The following is a 17,708-nucleotide window of genomic DNA, read 5'->3' as shown; positions in this document are numbered from 1 at the left end:
CTGTGGCCAAAGCCCTAAATCCTCCCCAGGTCTCAGCAGCCTGGGGTAGGTAACCTCCTTCTCTCCTGGAGGAGAGGCACGACCAGTGTTTCCCATCCCTCCCAGGTCTTTGGTGCTAGGAGTTTGTGATGAGTTTTCAAGGTCACACACTGTTGGATTAAGCCCTTTTCTGACCCAGAGATGGGGCAGCTGAAAGGCATTTTAAAAACTTTTATTCCATTTTCAGTCTCACGTGAAGGGTGAGACAATACAGATGTTATAATTCACACCATCACAATCAGAAACCAATTATTTCTTAATTACAACACATTGTAAGTGTTTCTTGGTCTGTCAGCTTTAGCCACACCATGCTGTAAATGCCTTAAAGCCAATCCTCTAAAATTACCCCTCGTGGGTCCTACTACACTGCTTCTTTCACAGTTCTATCTCTCGAAAGTGTCCAGTCTGATTTGTAAGGCCATCCTTTGAAACTTGTTTCCAGTTCCATTTCTCTCCCAGCAATGTCTGTCCTACTCCAGCCTTCTGTCAGGCTTTGAGAGTTTTCTACAAATTCATTTCCCACATTACACTGCCTGTGGTGTGCAGGAGGGAGGGAGCAGGTCCCTGGGGGTCTGGCAGAGCAGAGGGGAGAGGAGATCCCTGCAGAGGGAGAGGGGAGGGCGAGCAGAGGAGGGAAAGGATGGGACTGGAGGTGGAGAAGGCTTTGTGGACTGACAAGGTGACATCAGCCCTGAGCATCCCAGTTGTGTGGCACATTCCCTGTGCCCGTGCCTACCTCAGGCATCTTGACTCGTCCCTCCTGGAAGGAGCAGGAGCTGGGGTCGTGGGTGCACACGTGGCGGTACTTGCACCAGTGACAGCGGTAGGGGCTCTCCACGCACGACAGGCACCTGCAACACACACAGAGAGCAATCACTGGGCCAGCTGGTTTCAGATGAGTCCTTCGGTTTTGGCTTTTATGATTTCCAGGTCCTGTACTGCATTAGTGTGTAGCTCTGAACTCCACACAGTGTTTGTAAGCTCTCCTCACAGTTTGGGCAGACAGAACAATCCCTCTGGGCCTGAGAACCAAGGGCACCTCACAGCCTCAGGTGCGAAAAGCACAAACAAAAGTGAATTGGGAGGAGCAAACTGGGGGAATGTGACTTCATCACCTGAAGCTGTGACTGAACAATTAACCCCTGATATGCAAACAGACCAAACATATCTGCCAAAAAACTCATGACACGTTGTTCATCTAGAGTCCATCTTGGGTCCATCTTGGGTGTGGCCTCTGCCAGGCTCTTGCACTGCCCAGGGTGTATCTATTTAAGGTCTTTAATAAATCCCCACTTTATTCTCTAACTCTGTCCAGCCTCTGTTCAAGGTAGCCAGTCCAAGGCATCACTGACAGCCTTTCCCAGAGCGAAGTACAGCCTGGAGAGCATTGCTTTTGCAGGAGGACACAGGCTTTGCACTGACCCAAACCAGCAGGATGGTGTTGGATTTGCTCTGGCCTCCGCTGGTTGTCACTGGCATCTCAAATGTCTCAAATGATTAAATAATTTAGATTGCAATTTTGTCATTGCAACTAGAGGAATAATAAATATTTATTGTATTTGGCTGCCCTGGGTACCAACAATCCAGTCTGGTTAATTCTTCCACATATGACACAGAGGCCAGAGACAAACTGGGATATACCAAAGCCAGAAATCCAAAGATGAAGCAGGGAATTTTCACCCCCTGTGTCCCACAGGTTTATTGATGTGAGTTCCTGTCAGGGTGATGAGGTTCCTGCAAACATATTAACTCATATTTTTCATCTCAGAAGAGAAGTAAAGACTACTGGAGCAGGTACCTGGGAAGCAGAGGGAATATTTAGGGCATCACCTACTCTGGGTGCAGGAAAGAGCCATTCCCTGCACCTTACAAGGTTTTGCTCTCCTGTGCCCCAGGGGCTGTGCAGTCAGAGCTGCAAACACCTCCCCTGGTTGTGTTACAGCACTAGCTGGACCTACATCACACTTCCCTTTAAATTTAATGTGATGTCTGCTCAGCAGCAACCAAACCCAGCTCTCTGCAGAGTCCTGGTCATTCACGCTCTGGAGACCTTCATGACAAACACCTGGGGGGGCTGGAGAGTGTCCAGGGAAGAGAACAGAGCTGGGGAAGGGTCTGGAGCCCCAGGAGAGGCTGAGGGATCTGGGAAGGGGCTCAGCCTGGAGCAAAAGAGGCTCAGGGGGGACCTTGTGGCTCTGCACAAGTCCCTGACAAGAGGGGACAGCCGGGGGCTCGGGCTTTTGTCTCAGGCAACAAGTGCCAAAATGAGAGGAAACTGCCTCAAGCTGTACCAGGGGAGGTTTAGATTGGATATTAGGATATTTTTCATGGAAAGGGTTGTAAAGCACTGCAACAGGCTGCCCAGGGCAGTGGGGGAGTCACCATCCCTGGAAGTGCTAAAAAGCACTTGGGGACAAGGTTTAATGGTGATCACTGTGGTGGTGCTGGTTGACTTGGACTTGGTGGCCTTAGAGGGCTTTTCCAAACTTAACAATTTTATGATTCTATGAAGGCTTTTCCAACCTTAACAATTTTAGGTTGGGCTTTTAGAGGGCCCAACCTTAAAGGGCTTTTCCAACCTTAACAATTTAGGGGGCTTAGAGGGCTTTTGCAACCTTAAAAATTTTAGAGGGCTTTTCCAACCTTAACAATCTTATGATTCTGTGCTGCTGCAGTACCTGGAGGGTACCTTGAGGAGACTTCAGGGAAATAAATTTTCCTGATCCTTATACGCCCCTGGGTTTTTAATGGGCAGGAGAGAAAAACTCCAGAGCTCGTGTGAGCCCAACAGGCTGACACACCCCCTCTCTCCTGTCTCTGTGAGATCTTGCTCAACCCCAATCCACTCTCAGCTCTGGTACAGCAACTTATCCTTCAAATTGGTAACAAGTGCTTGCTCTGATACATCGAATTAAAAATGGATAGCGTATTATAGTTTGTCAAGTAAGAAACCAAAACATGCCATAAATATTTAATAGCACCATCTCTGCTGCTCTCCCCCCTCAACACTTGCTTTCTGACGCTGTTTGTCAAAGCAGCAGGAACATGGAAATAAGATTTGCCTTTCCTTGTGAATTGCTGAGCTGCAGTAATTATCTGCTTTTGGCACTTCTGACGGCTCAGTGGTGGGGACAGAGCCACTCAGCCTTGCTCAGGGGTGTATCAGCCTGCTGCAAGGACATCTTTCTGCAGGGATTTGTGGGTCTGCTCCGCTGGGGCGGCTCCTGAGCAGCCCTGGGTGGCAGCTAAACCCCAGGAAAATGGGGTACGAGGCAGGGAAGGCTCTCACATCATGGGTAACGTGGTCTTGAGGGAATCAGCTGGGTTCAGTGCACATCCTGCAGGAACCATAAGCTTTATTTTTCCAGATTGGAGGGTTCAAGTCTATGCTAACCATCTGGGGCAGGCTGCTGGTGGGACTGGCAGCATGGATGAGGGTTGGAGGTGCATATGAGGAGCCAAACATCCACAAAAAAAATAACAGCAGGAAGATAAGGGGGCCATGTGCTGAAGGCACAATTCAGTTTTGACTCAACTCTGTGGCAAATTGCTCCTAATTTGATGGTCTGCCTGCAGAAAAAGTGGTCCCCACACTCTGAGCCATCTCAGGAGGGACCCACCACACAAGTGACCCCAGCCCCTGGTCACCTCCACACTTTAACATCCTCCTGAGGGACATGTGCCCACGAGAAACTGGGACCAAAGGAAATGAACATACGAGTTGTGGACGCTGCAATTGTAGAAGACGAAGCTGGTGCTGGCAAAGGTCATCCCCGTTTCCTTGGACTTGAGCTGGAGCTGGACAATGTGATGGTCACCTGGGGATAAAATAGGCACATCAGGGTGTGACTGCTTTGTTAGCCCACTTCAGCCCTGTTGGCCAGGCTACCAGCCTCAGCCTGGAGCTGTCCCAAAGCACCTTGGCTGAGCTGTCCTCAGTAGATGCAGAAATGGTTAAAAAATCCTTCTGGAGCCCAGTTCTCCATCAAGTACAGTACGTCTTTGCCACTGAAAATTATTGTGCCTGGTAGTAGAGTCTGCACTGGAGGGTGACAGCAGGTCTAATTTCAAAAATGTGGTGACTGAATTCATCAAGTAGGAAAGCCAAGCTCAAAGAATATGAGTGCAGATGTCTGGAATTTGGAGGCCATTAAAATATAATTTTGTCCTTAAAGTTGTTCTGTACTGCTGGTTCACTCAACGTTCCCAGGAAAACAGGGCATGTGGACATTCCTTCCATGTTCACTCACCCCACTCACCCCAGGCTCCATCCCCCTCAGCCTGTGGCTGCAAAGAACCCGTGTCAGTGTGAGAGATGTGAAATCCATTGCCCTTCCAGAGGGATCCACCCATTTCTGTAGCTTTCCCTTTTCACCTCAGCTCCTCCACACCATTTCCTCACCCCTTTTCCCACTGCTCCCAAGCTAGGTATTCAGCTGCTGCTTCTTCCCTCAATTCAGCGAGGGCAATCAGTGGGTGCAGTAATTGGGTGAGGAAGTGACCCAGGTTTGATTCAAGATTTACCTGAGTGGCCCTTTCCCTGCTATTTATAAAAGGGCACAGAGTGATAGGACAAGGGGGAATGGCCTTAAACTGAAAGAGGGCAGATTTAGATGGGATATTAAAAATAAATCCTTCCCTGTGAGGGTGGGGAGCCCCTGGCACAGCTTGCCCAGAGAAGCTGTGGCTGCCCCTGGATCCCTGAAAGTGTCCAAGGCCAGGCTGGACGGGGCTTGGAGCAGCCTGGGATAGTGGAAGGTGTCCTTGCCCATGGCAGGGGGTTGGAATGAGATCATCTTTCAGGCTCTTCCAACCCAAACTGGTCTATAATTGCATAATTTTCCTCCTCACCAGAAAGATTCATTAATCAATGAGGCCAGAGCGAACTTGACAAGGGGTCACAACGAGCACCTTGTGCTCACTCACCCACCTTGGGGCACACACACCCCACACACTTCACTGAACACGTCTTGCTGCCAGTGCTTGGCCCTGCTGCCCATCTGCTCTGCCATATATAACGACTTTGCCAGTGTCCTGCAGGTGTTTTAAACCAGGATATGAGGACTGGATGGCCTCAGGTGGGATACTCACACATCCTTTGGTTCAAATCCAGCCTCTGGCACTGTGGGGAGAACCTGGTTTTGCAGAAGTGCAGAGCAGCAGCTCTGAAGATGAGACAAGCTGCAGGTGCCCTGAAAGCAGATAAATCTCTCCCTCTTGTCCTGTCTCCACCTTTCACTGCTGTTTTTGTTCGCTGGTTGATGACAGCCTGGCCTGAGACAGATGTCCATACCAAGGAAGGAATTTCTGGTGCCTGTCTTGGTAAGCAAACATGACTGACAACTCAGCGGGACTTGAAAGTGGTGACAACCTCCTGAGAGCTTGTTTTGGGACTGCAGTGGAGAGCACAGGAGCTGTGTGCAGCTCAGGGAGAGCAGAGGTGATGGTGACAGTTCATGTCACCTCATTTTCTGAGGTCTGAGGATCCCCAGAGGCAAATTTTGCAGTAAATTTTCACAGCAAGCCAAGGACAAAAATTGGCAGCATCCTCTCTGTGTCTCACAGGGGTGATAGCAGGGTCAAGGTTTTTATTCTAAGTCCCTGTAATGAGCCACAGGAGTTCTTGAAATTACCCAGAAAGTTTGGTAGAAAAGGGAAAGAAAAAAGTATAGGAAGTTGTGGGTGGGGGAAGCACCCTTGGAGACAAGGCATTTTTCTGTCCTGGACCTCTCTGGGAGAAGGAGCCAGAAGCAAACCTGGAAGAGCTGAAGACAGTAAAGGCCAGGAATTGAGACAGGGAGCTGAGCACACAGACTTAAATCTGGGAGGAGCAGGGTGAAATTACAGACAGGGCTGTCCAGCTCTGCAGGAATTTCTGTCTGTCACACAGGATTGGATGTGTTGAGAGCCTGTACCCCGGGTGTGTAACTCCAGCCTGGCCAAAAAGAGAGGGAATATCCCACATCCACGTCTTGTCTTTCCTGGATACATGCAACTGCCACTCGGTGGCAGCCTGCAAACACCTCGTGTCACACAGAGGAGCACCTCAGTGCAGGTGTTGGGCTTGCAGCTCAAGGCTTGCACTCCTGAAACACTCCCACATTCACGCAGCTCGTGCCATGACGTGCAGCTCCAGCGTCCCTCCTGCTCCCAGGGCTTTCCATGCCCTCTCCTCAGGAGCCAAACCCTGCTTTGTCAGGATGCAGGATGATACCTCAGGTTTAGCTTTTATGTTTTTAAGATTCTGAGCTGCTTTAGTGTGTGGGTCTGGGCTTCATATTATGGGATGGTGAGCTCTCTGCACAGAGCAGGGAGACAAAACAATTCCTGCTCCAGCTGGGCACCAAGGACAAATGATCCAAACCTCAGGCCCAGGAGCACAAACAACGTGGGCTGAGGAGAGAAAAACAAGCAGGATGGGACTGCATGGGCTAAAGCTGGAATGGGACAATGAACTCCAACGTGCCAATGGAGCAGAGCTGATCCCAGTGAGAGCCCCCGGGAGCGCTCGTGCATTTTGGGACCATTTGGGTTCATCTTGGGTGCAGCCCTGGCTGGGCTCTGGTGCTGCCCAAGGTGGATCCATGGAGGAGATCCTTGTAATAAATCCCTGCTTTGTTCTTTAGCTCTGCCCAGCCTCTGTTCTAGGTCAGCCTTCACAAGGTATCAAGAACAGACACAGCATGGGGTGAGGATGGGAGGGAGAGGCGCAGGTGGAGGAGCTGTGGGATACTCACCATTCTCTGTGATGATCTGGGGCACCTCCTTGGCAGCTGGAGAGATGCACTGGATCTGGCTGCCCACCACCAACCCATCCATCTCCGAGAGGTCCTCGAAGGTGCAGTTGACTCCTGCTGACAGCTCGGGGACATTGTAGGTCTCCAAGACCAGCTGCAGGCAAAGACGGAGGGAGAGAAGGAGAGGCAGAAAAAGAGAGAAGAGAGAACACTCAGCCAAACAACAGAGCTGGGCCAGCAGGAGAGAATTACACTGGAGAGGTCGGACAAAGAGCCTCTTGCTAGAGAGAGCATCCTCCTTCAGCAGAAAGCAGCGACTCGGGAGAGGGACGAGTGAGGAGGGGAGGGCACGAGATGCTGATGCTGGCACAGGTGGCGGGTGGCTGTGCAGGGACACCTGCACGGCAGTGTCCCAGTGCTGGCTGGGAGGTGCAGGGGAGGGAGTGCTCGCTGTCTGTCATGCAGGTGTCAGGTTAGGCAGGGAGTCTTTGGAGCCAGCTGTGGGTTCCAGGGCTGTGGTGGCCCCCAGGGCCCGCGGTTTCTGAGGAAGGTGACTGCTACTCACAAGAGGCACTCTGCAGACTCCAGAGAAACTGGAGCGCTCCAGTCTAACTCTCTACGGGCTGCTCTGCCAGCACCAGCAGGGGGGAGCACTCTGTCCCCAAGTTCCTGTGTGAGGAGAGTCTAGTTACAGCCTTCAGACCACCACAAAAAATACCCTGTCTCTACAGGCACAGAAACCTCTCCTGCCCATCCCACCGAAGAACCATTTGGCTCTTCATGCTATCCTGGGGTTCCATATGGAAAAAAAGCCATGAAGGAGGATATCCCCATGTTTTTAGAGTTCACAACTCTAAAAACCATGGCATTGCTCATGGTCATGGGAAAATGAATCTCAGGGGTGGTTTGCACCATGTCCTTGCTTTGGAAGAGCACAGTCATGCTGTCGACTTCCCAGACAAAGGTCCTGTCCCACGGCTCTCCATCACTGAGGGTCCTGCTCAACTCACCAGGTCATGCCTGAACACAGAGGGGCACCCCAGGGGACCCCTAGCACCTGGTAATTGGTGTAAATTTAGTGGTTTTGCGACCGAACGCTGGAGCCAAGCACTCGGCACAGGCTCAAATGCAGATGCTCTCCACGCTTGCCTCCTCCCGAGGCCTCCTCTGAGGTGACAGCCACTGAAAGGAGACACAGGTGCATGCTGAGGTGTTGTTTGTACCAGCACAAAGAGCAGGGTCAGTCCAGGTGGCAAAGCAGGACAGATGAGAAGGTGACATAGCACTCAGTGCTCCCACACACTGTGTTTTCCTCACTTAGGGAAAGGCTGGAGCTGTTTCTCCACACTGAGGACCATCAGGGAGGAAGGCTGAGCAAACAGGCCTTAGCCCTGGATGCCATGAAGCCTTTGTGAGAGTAGGATCATTTTTGGGCCATGGGAATTCTTGTGCAGTGGGAAAGGTAATTTTATTTGCCTCAGATGGGGAACAGGAAAAAGGGTTTGTTGTTTGGATGGATTTATAGCACTGAGGTTGAATTAATTCTCCCTGCTAGCAGTGGAGAAGTGGAATCTGTCCTCCTTAACAAATCTCCCTCTGGGCATGGATGATGCAGGAGGAAGCTGTGCCATGCAGATGACACTGGTGGGCAGACCAGTGCTTGGCCACAAGCTCCATGAGCCAGTGCACACCCCAAGCAGACAAGAAGTCCTACATCCCACACTCCTGGGACAGCATGGAAAGCATGGAGCCTTCCCTCAGCAAGCAACTCTTCTCAGAGCAGCAGCCCTGGGCTGAAACAGACTCAGGTAAGATTTTCCAAGGCCCTGTTAGTGCCCAAAATTTAAAAGCGTGGCTGACCACACAAACACCTGCTCTGCCTCCATGGGCAAGAACTCACTGTCACTGACACTTTGCTAGAACTCAAGATCCTAGCATTCTAGACTTGAGATTTGCCAAGGACACCATCAACCCTCTGTTTGTTCCCCTCCTGGTTTGCCTCTGGTGATGGGATGAGTTGGGTCACCAGTTTAGCTGGGACTGGGCTGAGACTTCCATCAAAATACCCATACAGATTGTTTGGTAACAGATGATGGCAACTTCTAATTCCAGCAGCTCTGGGCTGACTCACCCTGGGAGCAACCCAGAGGTAAAAGTCTCTTATTCTGTTATCATTTTCAGTCGCCCCGAGCCAGCCAGTCCCCCAGGATTTATTCCAACATGAAAGAATTCAACAGCTACTGAGAGAATATGGAAAGGAAACCTTGAACTCCCAGAAGAACAAAGAACTTAGGATGTCTCAGATCAGCTTTGTTTGAAGCCTGGGGAAAGTAAAGTCACAGCAAAGTTAAGAGGCTGAAACAAAGCAGCAATGATTGGACATGCAGGCAGCTCAGCAATTCCATTTAGGTCTTTCAGGGTGTGGGGCTAATGACCAGCTTGTCTAGAGATGGAACTTTTAGGGCCTGTGTTGCCAACTTAATTGCAGCCCAAATTAGCATGGTCAAAAAGACAGACCACTGGTAGCCTGAGAGAAATGGGTTTTTGTCTCCTTCTTGGAGCATGTTGGGATCTCACCACATCTGGTGCTGCTGCCATGAGTCAGGAGAGAAACCACAAACTGGTCAGATCTTCAGCAGAGATTTCCTGCCTCAAGCCCAGGAACGATCAGGATCATCTGCTGCTCTGTCAGCATTCACTGTGTGGTTTCCTTGGCCGCTGACTGAGTAGCTTGAGGCCAGAAAGTTAAACCTTGTGTTGTGGAAGGTCACAGGAGACAGCAGGAGCCCTGGAAGACTTGGGCTCCTCTGCACAGCATCCTGCCTCTCTGCTCTGCATGCTACTGCTGGAGTAGGATGGACTTCCTGGGGGCTTAGAAGAAGACATTTCCATCCAAAATTATAGGAAGTTGGAGCTCACTGACATAATTCATATCATTCTTCACTTGGCTTTCTTCTAGAATGCAATTTCTAACCATGAAAAAGTCCCTTGCCTAAAGCTATTAATCAATTCCTCTCCCAGGGCAGCACACAACGCTTACAGGACACAGAGTCCCTTCGGACCTGCCCTCGCAGACAACAGGGATTTCCTAGTGCACTCCAAGACTTCTAAACAGAGAATAACCAATGCCAAAACGTCAGAGAATAGCCAGTGCCAAAATGTCCTCCTGTGGCCAATCTTTCCCCGTGCCAGAAGAGCTGCTAGGGAAGTTAACGGAGTCTGGAGAACCTCTTGCTGCTGAGTCCCTGGATTTGCCACGCTACACGAGCAGGTTAAACCCGAGGAGAGGGGCAGGGATTGTCATTCCTCACCAGAACGTTGTACTGGGAGACGGAGATGTTGTTGGGGTGCACGGTGAGGCGGACGCACTGCTTCATCTCCGAGGCGAATCTGCGCGGCTCGCTGGAGCGCTCGCACCGCTCCTTCCTCGTGCAGCTGGGGAAACAGGAACAGACAGGGACAGGGTGAGCACAGAGCCAGGCTGGCAGGGTGGGGACAGCTCTGGGGTGTGGGAGCATCAATTAGTGTGGATAGAAAGTTGGCTCTCTGCTCTTTGGGACAGCACAAGTGGAAAACCACACTCGCGCCCTGGCGCGCTCCAGCTCGTGGGATCATGGAGAATATCCTGAGCTGCAAGGGACCTGCAAGGATCATCATGTCCAACTCCTGACCCTGCACAGGACATTCCCAAGAGCCCCACCACGTGCCTGACAGCATTAACTCTGGTGCTGGCAGCTGTGGGATTGCTCAAGGAGGTTGGGGATTTGCAAGGAACCTGTAAGAGGAGGGAGGGTGATGGGTGAAAGCTCCATCCCAGCTGCAGGAATTCTCTGTCTCTCCACCCACACAGCAGGTCCAGCACAACCTTCCCAGGGCCAAACTCCCCAGCCCTTCAAACCCTCTTGTCCAAGAGCTGTGGGACACCTCAGGCAGGGCTGTCCTTGTAGAGAAGCCATGCACAGCCCATGGTTTTTGTCCCTCCTGAGAATGCTGCACACTTGTGGAGCCTCTGGGCTGCTGGTACCTCACTTCTGGGATGGGGCCACTCCCCCAAACAGTTGTCCCTGCAGATTAAGGAATTTTTTGCATCTGCCTTTGTGGGATAGACCAAGAAACACTTATAGTGTTTTGTAATGAAGAGATAGTTTGCTTCTGATTGTGATGGCGTGAATTATAACATCTCTGTTGTCTCACCCTTCTCATAAGACTAAAAATAGAATAAAAGTTTTTAAAACACCTCTCAGTTGCCCCATCTCTAGGTCAGAAAAGAGTATAATTCAACATGCCTTGAAAATGGCTGACTAGAAGTGCTGAGAGTTGAACCTTAAGAATTCAGGTTTTCCCTGTAAGTGACAGCTCAGTGAAATTTGTGTGTGCACACACCTGGGCTGCACAAATGCATGAAGTTCACACCACCCACTAATTGTTGATGTTTTCTGTGCTGTCGCTACTCCTCATCTCACCTATGTGGTGCAAACACAACCCAAAAAAGTGGATTGGTGGCTAATGACAGGAAATTTCCACCCAGGTTTGCACTTGTTTAACACAAACCACATCTGTATTTCACTCCACACACACTGCCAAGGCCATTGCTCTAAGGAAGGTGTCTGCCTGGAAATCCACAGGGTTAATCTGAAAGGACAGCTCCAGCTGCATGCCAATTACCTCCTGCCATTAAGTTAATGTTATGGACTTGCACAGGGTGTCTTCAATGGATTTTGTTATTAGCAGTGCTATTACCCCCCATTAAAACCAGCTATAAAGACTTAAGTGCGGATGTTAAATTATTCACCCACTCCCAGACTTCAGAGTCTCACTTGTGAGAGAACCTGGGGGCTGCTGGCGCTCCAAGATCACCCCTCAGCATCCCTTCTCTTTGGAGCAGAGACTGCACCCTTGTGCATGGGGATTTGCAGATGAGGATCCATGGAAACACGTGCCAAAAAACTCTCTAAATGGTTAATCCAAATGTTACAAAGCTTGGGGATGCCTAAAACTTCAGGGCTTGGCTTCTCTCTAGTGACTGACTAGATAAAGTGAACACCCCAACTCCAAACTCCAATTTCTCTGTCTTTCTGGCAGAGGAAAGTTTTGTATTTCCAGAGGCAGGATCCATGAAGGGATATTTTGGCCATTCTCAGCACACTTTGCAGGTTTGAGAGAGCAAAAGGAGCACTGCAGCTCCTGCTCTCTGTTCCCCAGGAGTCTTCATCCCATTAAATCTCCTCTGGCACTGCCACATGCTGGAACAGGAATTTTAAATGGGCACTCTCCAGAGGGTTGGACCAACACCCCACTAAATACCCCCAAAACTGTAAGTCCCCCATGGTGGCACGAAAGCCAAAAGGCAAAATGCTGACCTGAGATTTTTCCAAGCACTTCCATAAAACAAACAGCCACAGCAATCCCATTAAAGCTCCACGGGGTGTAGGAACTCCTCTCCTGGGAATAGCTTGGAAGGGAAACCTTTTTGGGCTCAGAATCAAAACACAAGTGCCCAAAATATTCAAGATGTTCTGTTATCTCCCATTTATTTCCTTCAGCTGCAGCACAACAGAAATATCAGGATTTTCTAAAATTAAACAGACTCAGTTCAAATCTATGGATACGGATTAAGCATCCAGGGATGTGGTTTGTATTCCCAATCCCACCATTGAACAGGGTTATAATAATCCACATTTTACCTTGCTGTTTACAGGTCATACACATTTAAAACATGTAACTTTTTGGACCAAACTCTCGCTCAATATTAGACTGATGTTCCTTGCAGCCTTGATATCTTCCATAAGGTGAAAATAATGTCATCCAAATAATGAATTTATGAAAAACCAAACCAAACTAAGCCTGGGTTTAATATAATGTTAAGGCTGCTGTGTCAGGGTCTCAGGAATTAGGGACTGCCAGACTGAAAGCAGCTTCTGTACTTCCAAATCTGCTGCCTGCACTCACACACTGCAAGCCAGATTTTAATTATGGGATCACAGGTTATTATTCCTTTTTTTCACGGTGACCTCAATTCTGTCACTTCCTAACTTTTGACTTTCACTGTCTGACTTTTTCAATGCAATTCCTCAGTTGGAAAAATCTCTAAATACCTGTGCCTGGTGCTGGAGTCTGGTGGTGGGGGAGTTCTGCTGAGCTGGGCTCTGGGTCAGGGTTCAGGCTCTGGGGAAAACACCCCAGGTGAGTGACCACAGCTTCTTCAGGAATCAGATCTGAAGGGATGGAGCCACCTGCCAGTGGGTTTGGCAGGTTTGTGCATGCAGAAAGGAGTGACAGTGGCTCTTCTCCAGAGCATTTTGTCCAGGGTTTCCCCCATCTCCTCTTCCATGACCACATTATCTATCCTAAGCTGGAGCACCCTGTGGGTTCACACATCACTCGAGGTGTCTGCCCAGCACCTGCAGCTGAGGTTCTCCAGAGGCAAAACCTGGTGGGTTTTCCTGTGATGGATTGCCCTGAAGGAAGGGAGATTTAGGTTGGATGTTATGAAAAAATTCTTTACTCAGAGGGTGGTGAGGCCCTGGCAGAGTTTGCTCAGAAAAGCTGTGGCTGCCCCATCCCTGGAAGTGTCCAAGGTTGCATAAGGCTTAGAGCAACCTGGGATAGTCCCTGCCCATGGCAGGGGGTGGAACTGGATGATCTTTAATGTCCCTTCCACCCCAAATCCTTCTGTGATCCTACAATTCAGGTGAGCAGAAAAAGATACCCAACACCAAGAAACCTTCTCCCTCCAGCCTTCCTCTGCACCGCCAAAAATGTTCTGCCCTCCCCAAAGAGAGGAAAAAACAGCAGAGAAAGTTGTTCCAACATGTGCAGAGGAAAGTCTTTCCCTCCAGCACCAGTCTCAGATCCCTGGGTGGTGAAGGCTGAGACAGAGGAACAAAAGTGACAAAGGTTCTGGTCACAGAAGGCATCTGCCCAGAGGGGACATGGCAGGCCCAGAAGTTCAGCAAACTGTAAATAATGGCAAATGGGACTTTTAATAAATAAGTAATTCCAGGCCCTGCCTATAAAAGTGGTCACCTGGAAGGCAGCCAGGCTGAGGGAGGGATAATGAAATATCCCGACCTCAACTCATATTTCTGTTGTCTCTGGTGACAGTCATTGTCCACTCTGGGAGCTCCTGTGACTCTCACCTGGTGGGTTTATTATTGTTTACCCAGAAGAAAACCCCTTTTACTGCCAAATTTGCTTTAATAAAGTATCTGTAGCCCCAACATTCCGAGGGTGCCCATACACCGTGATCCCTTCCCACTGCCACATTCCCTAATTCCCTGCTAGTCACACCATAATTGGGGTATGTCTAGCTCCCACCCAGTGGCACCACATTCCACTTCAGGCCCCTAAAAGAGCATCTCCCACTCCTGAGTTTGTTTTGATTGTGGTGCAGACACGACACTTCTCTGGGTGTCTCACCAGCAGCTGCTCTTTCATTATCAGCTGTGTCTTTAACAATTGCAGGCATCCTTCTTTGTCCAAAACCATTAGCACAAACACTGAGGAGCTGCTCCTACCACTGAACCATGAGAAATGTTATTTCCTCCTCATCTCCCATTAAGAATAAATACCACTGGTGCTAACCCTCTGCTCACCAGCCACCAACCAATTATTTTAATAATGTTAAATTAATACTTTCCTCTTCTCTTGTGTCTCTCCCCCAAGAATCTCAGAGGGCTTTGCCTGCAGCTAATTAAACTTCAGGATACCTCCATGAGGTTGGAATTAGCAGGCAGAGACAGGAAAGTGAGTCAAAGCCCTGGTAGGCCTGGTTTGGACACAAAACATCATCACTAAATCCCAAAATCAGTGACCTAAAGCTGGGGCCACACCCTGCAAACCCAGGCTGCAGAGAGGCCAAGCTATTCCACCTCTGGAGGGATGGGAGGGGTTCTTCTGCCTTGGTCAAACCAAGCCCAGACTCTCACTTAAGACTCATCTCCATCATCCTGTTGTAGACAAAAATCCCCAAACCACCACCCTACACACATAAACACCCCCAGTCCCCCGCAAAATGACCTTTATTTTTCACCTGACCAAGCCTTGCTTGCTCATAACCATAACTGTTGAAAAAGGAGAAGATTTGGATTCTGTTTTACTTTTTTCCCCATAATTTCCCAAGAAGCAGACTAAAATATCCAGCTTTTTGAATGTGAGACCCAAAAAAGTCAGCTTTCTGGCAATGGGAAAGGTACGTGAAATTCTGTTAATTAATAACAAATTTCAAGACAAAAGAGTGGTGATTGGATCTGATCAGAAACTCCTACTCAGAACAGAGCATTTGGGGATTTTATACAAGTGGCAATTAGCACATGATGTAATTTTTTTTTTTAATTCAGGGGAAAAAAAATACCATCCAAAATTTTTAATCCCAGAAAAAAATTCTAAAGAAATGAATCCTTTTTGGAGAAGCCTCACCATTTGATGCACAGCAGTTTTCTTTTGACTCTGGGCATTCAGGTGGGTTCTCAGGGAAGGAGAGGGACGTGAAAAATCTGTGTTTGATGGCAAAGCTCAGAGACAGCTCAATGGTTTGGGTCATCCCAGCGAGTCCAAATGACACCTTTCCACCACCTCCAATCAGGTAATTTGCTGGAATCACTCTTTTGCAAGAGGTTTTGACATTTCAGTTTTCCTTTCTGGCTCTAAACAGTGACATTTCCCTCAGGGGATAAATTCTCTCACCCTCTGATGGATCATCTCAGCCCCCCCTTTCCTCACACCTTCCCTCCAATGGGGGTGGCCATCAGGGCACTCCCAGTCACACCAGGGAGGAGGGGTCACCAGGCCAGGGTGGGATGTTTTGATAGGATACAAGTTTCATGTTGGAATTCTCATTTCCACCCACAAACTGTTCATTCCTAAGCTTTTTTTGTGGTGTAGGGTCCCTCCACTTGTGCAAGATGGAGATGTTGTCCTATCCTAATCCTCACCTCTTCCCGGGGCTGTGTTTGCAGCTTGGTCAAAGTTCCCTCTCTTTTTTTCACCTCTCTCTAGTTTTTCCCCTTAAAATTCAACTTGTTACCTTCTCTTTTTTTCCTCAGATTATCCCTCTGCCTCCCTCAGTCACACCACCACCTCCAGTGGTCTCCTTTCTAGATGTGTTGGATAGAGACATCCAAGAAAAATTCAGGTGGAGGCTACAGAAGATGTGGGGAATCTTTCAGGGAAATCTGGTTTAGTTCTCAGTTGGAAGAACACGAGTAGCCCAGATGGTTCCCCCTGTCCTGAATCAAGACAGGGTAAGAGACAATGATTTTCCATTTCTCCCATCTCCAAGGGAAAATCTGAGAATTCCCAGCCCAGCTAGAGCCCATGGCAAGCCAGGTAAGAGTCAAACTGAAAAAACTGAACAGATCAACAAATTTGGGATCTGAAATCTAAGATGGGGTGCAGGCATGGCCTGGTAGCAGCTCTTGTTTTCCTTGAGGGGAAGGATGATTTGGGGATGTCCCATTCCTGGCAGTGCCCAAGGCCAGGTTGGATGGACTTGGAGCACCCTGGGACAGTGGAAGGTGTCCCTGCTCGTGGCAGGGGGTGGCACTGGATGGGCTTTAAGGTCCCTTCAACCCAAACCATCCTGGGATTCTCTGATTCCTACAAAATAAAATAACAGAAACAGTGATTTTTGTCAAATCTTCGGCCTCGTAACACACCAGAATTCTTCTCCTAGGCCAAGCTGGAGCAGCACAGAACCTAGGAGGTGGCAGAGGGATTTTTGACACTGCTGCAGCCCTTGGGTTTCCCCCTCTCTCTCCACAAAGCCCCAGCTTCTTGGCAGAGGGTTACGTTCCCCAAACAAGCACGGGCTGATGCCACACAGGATCCCTAGACCAGCCTGCCAGCATCAGCCAGGGCTGCCTGTCCTTGTTCCCGTGAAGAACAGGCAGATGTTCTTTTGGAGGTTCTTTCTGAGATGCCTTTTGGAAGGTGATCAGCAGAGGGAGCTCGGCGGAAGCCAAGTGCAAACAAACCCTCGGAATGGCATTTTCAGCCAGGGCTGGGGGCAGCAATCTGGCAAAGGGACGGAAGGACCGAGATGCTTGGCTTCGGGAGGCTCTGGAGATCCCAAATATCCTGCTCAGTCTCATCAGCCTGGTCCCTCTTTCGGGATGAGATGCAATGTGACAGCTTCATTCCTTAGTGGAGAAAAGTTTCTTTGATTTTCTAGTCAGAAAGAAGGGTGAGAGGAGAACAGAGCAATTAAAGGAATCTGGGGATGGATTAAGAGGTTTGTTTTAGCCCAAATCTGACCAATGCTCAGAGCCAGATTTGGGCCTCCTGAGGTGGCTTTATCACCAGAGGGGAGCAAGGCTGGGGAAGGAGGGAGCAGCTGAAATTTGCCTTTCCCTCTGCTGCAGCCAAAGTAATTTTCTGGCTGGAGCCGGGAAAAGGGAGAAGATTCAGTCCCACTCACATGTAAAGTTTAAGGTCAGTTTTAGCAATGTTTTGACATTTCCAGGTTCCCTCGGGGTCCCGAGAACATGAATGCCATAAATGTCGAGACACAGACATAATTGACCTTAAACTTTACATGGCCATGTGGTGGATACCCCACTCCCTCCCTGCCCTCTCTGTTTGGCCTCCAGGCTGCCCAGGGCATGGCTGAAATTTAGCTCTCCCTGGCACCAAGAAGTTATATTTGACCAGCTGCCCAGGATACTCCACTCTGGACAAAAAAGGCAGGAGATGCTCCAGGAGAAGTGACAAATTTGAGCTGGGATAACGCACAGGATTATTGCTGGGAAACCTGTCCTGCTGGTGAGGAGTTTTCTCAGCAACTTCAATGAGTATCTGAGGAAGGAGTTGAATATTTCATCTTTGGTTCTAACCACAAACAGGCTCAACTCCCCAAAAATTGCTGTTTGGGGGTCAAAGATGAACTGGACAAAGATGGGGAAAGCCACTGGGGGAAGTAAAAGCTGTAGGGTC

The 17,708-nt window shown here is 49.4% G+C and overlaps 1 protein-coding gene across 2 annotated transcripts in view; it reads right to left on the bottom strand.

The window, feature by feature from the left end:
- Nucleotides 1–17,708, bottom strand: part of PLXNA4 (plexin A4) — a 446,965-nt gene that overhangs the window by 105,185 nt on the left and 324,072 nt on the right. For both annotated transcript variants that reach the window (XM_068189379.1, XM_068189378.1), the window contains exons 6-9: nucleotides 10,088–10,211; nucleotides 6,777–6,930; nucleotides 3,758–3,857; nucleotides 776–890 (exon numbers count right to left, since the gene is read on the bottom strand). In XM_068189379.1, coding sequence (XP_068045480.1) covers nucleotides 776–890; nucleotides 3,758–3,857; nucleotides 6,777–6,930; nucleotides 10,088–10,211 — 493 coding nt within the window. The remainder of the gene's footprint in view (nucleotides 1–775; nucleotides 891–3,757; nucleotides 3,858–6,776; nucleotides 6,931–10,087; nucleotides 10,212–17,708) is intronic.

The sequence above is a fragment of the Anomalospiza imberbis genome, chromosome 5 (genome assembly GCF_031753505.1).
Source record: "Anomalospiza imberbis isolate Cuckoo-Finch-1a 21T00152 chromosome 5, ASM3175350v1, whole genome shotgun sequence".
NCBI lineage: Eukaryota > Metazoa > Chordata > Aves > Passeriformes > Viduidae > Anomalospiza > Anomalospiza imberbis.
This window is presented reverse-complemented; position numbering and strand designations above follow the sequence as displayed.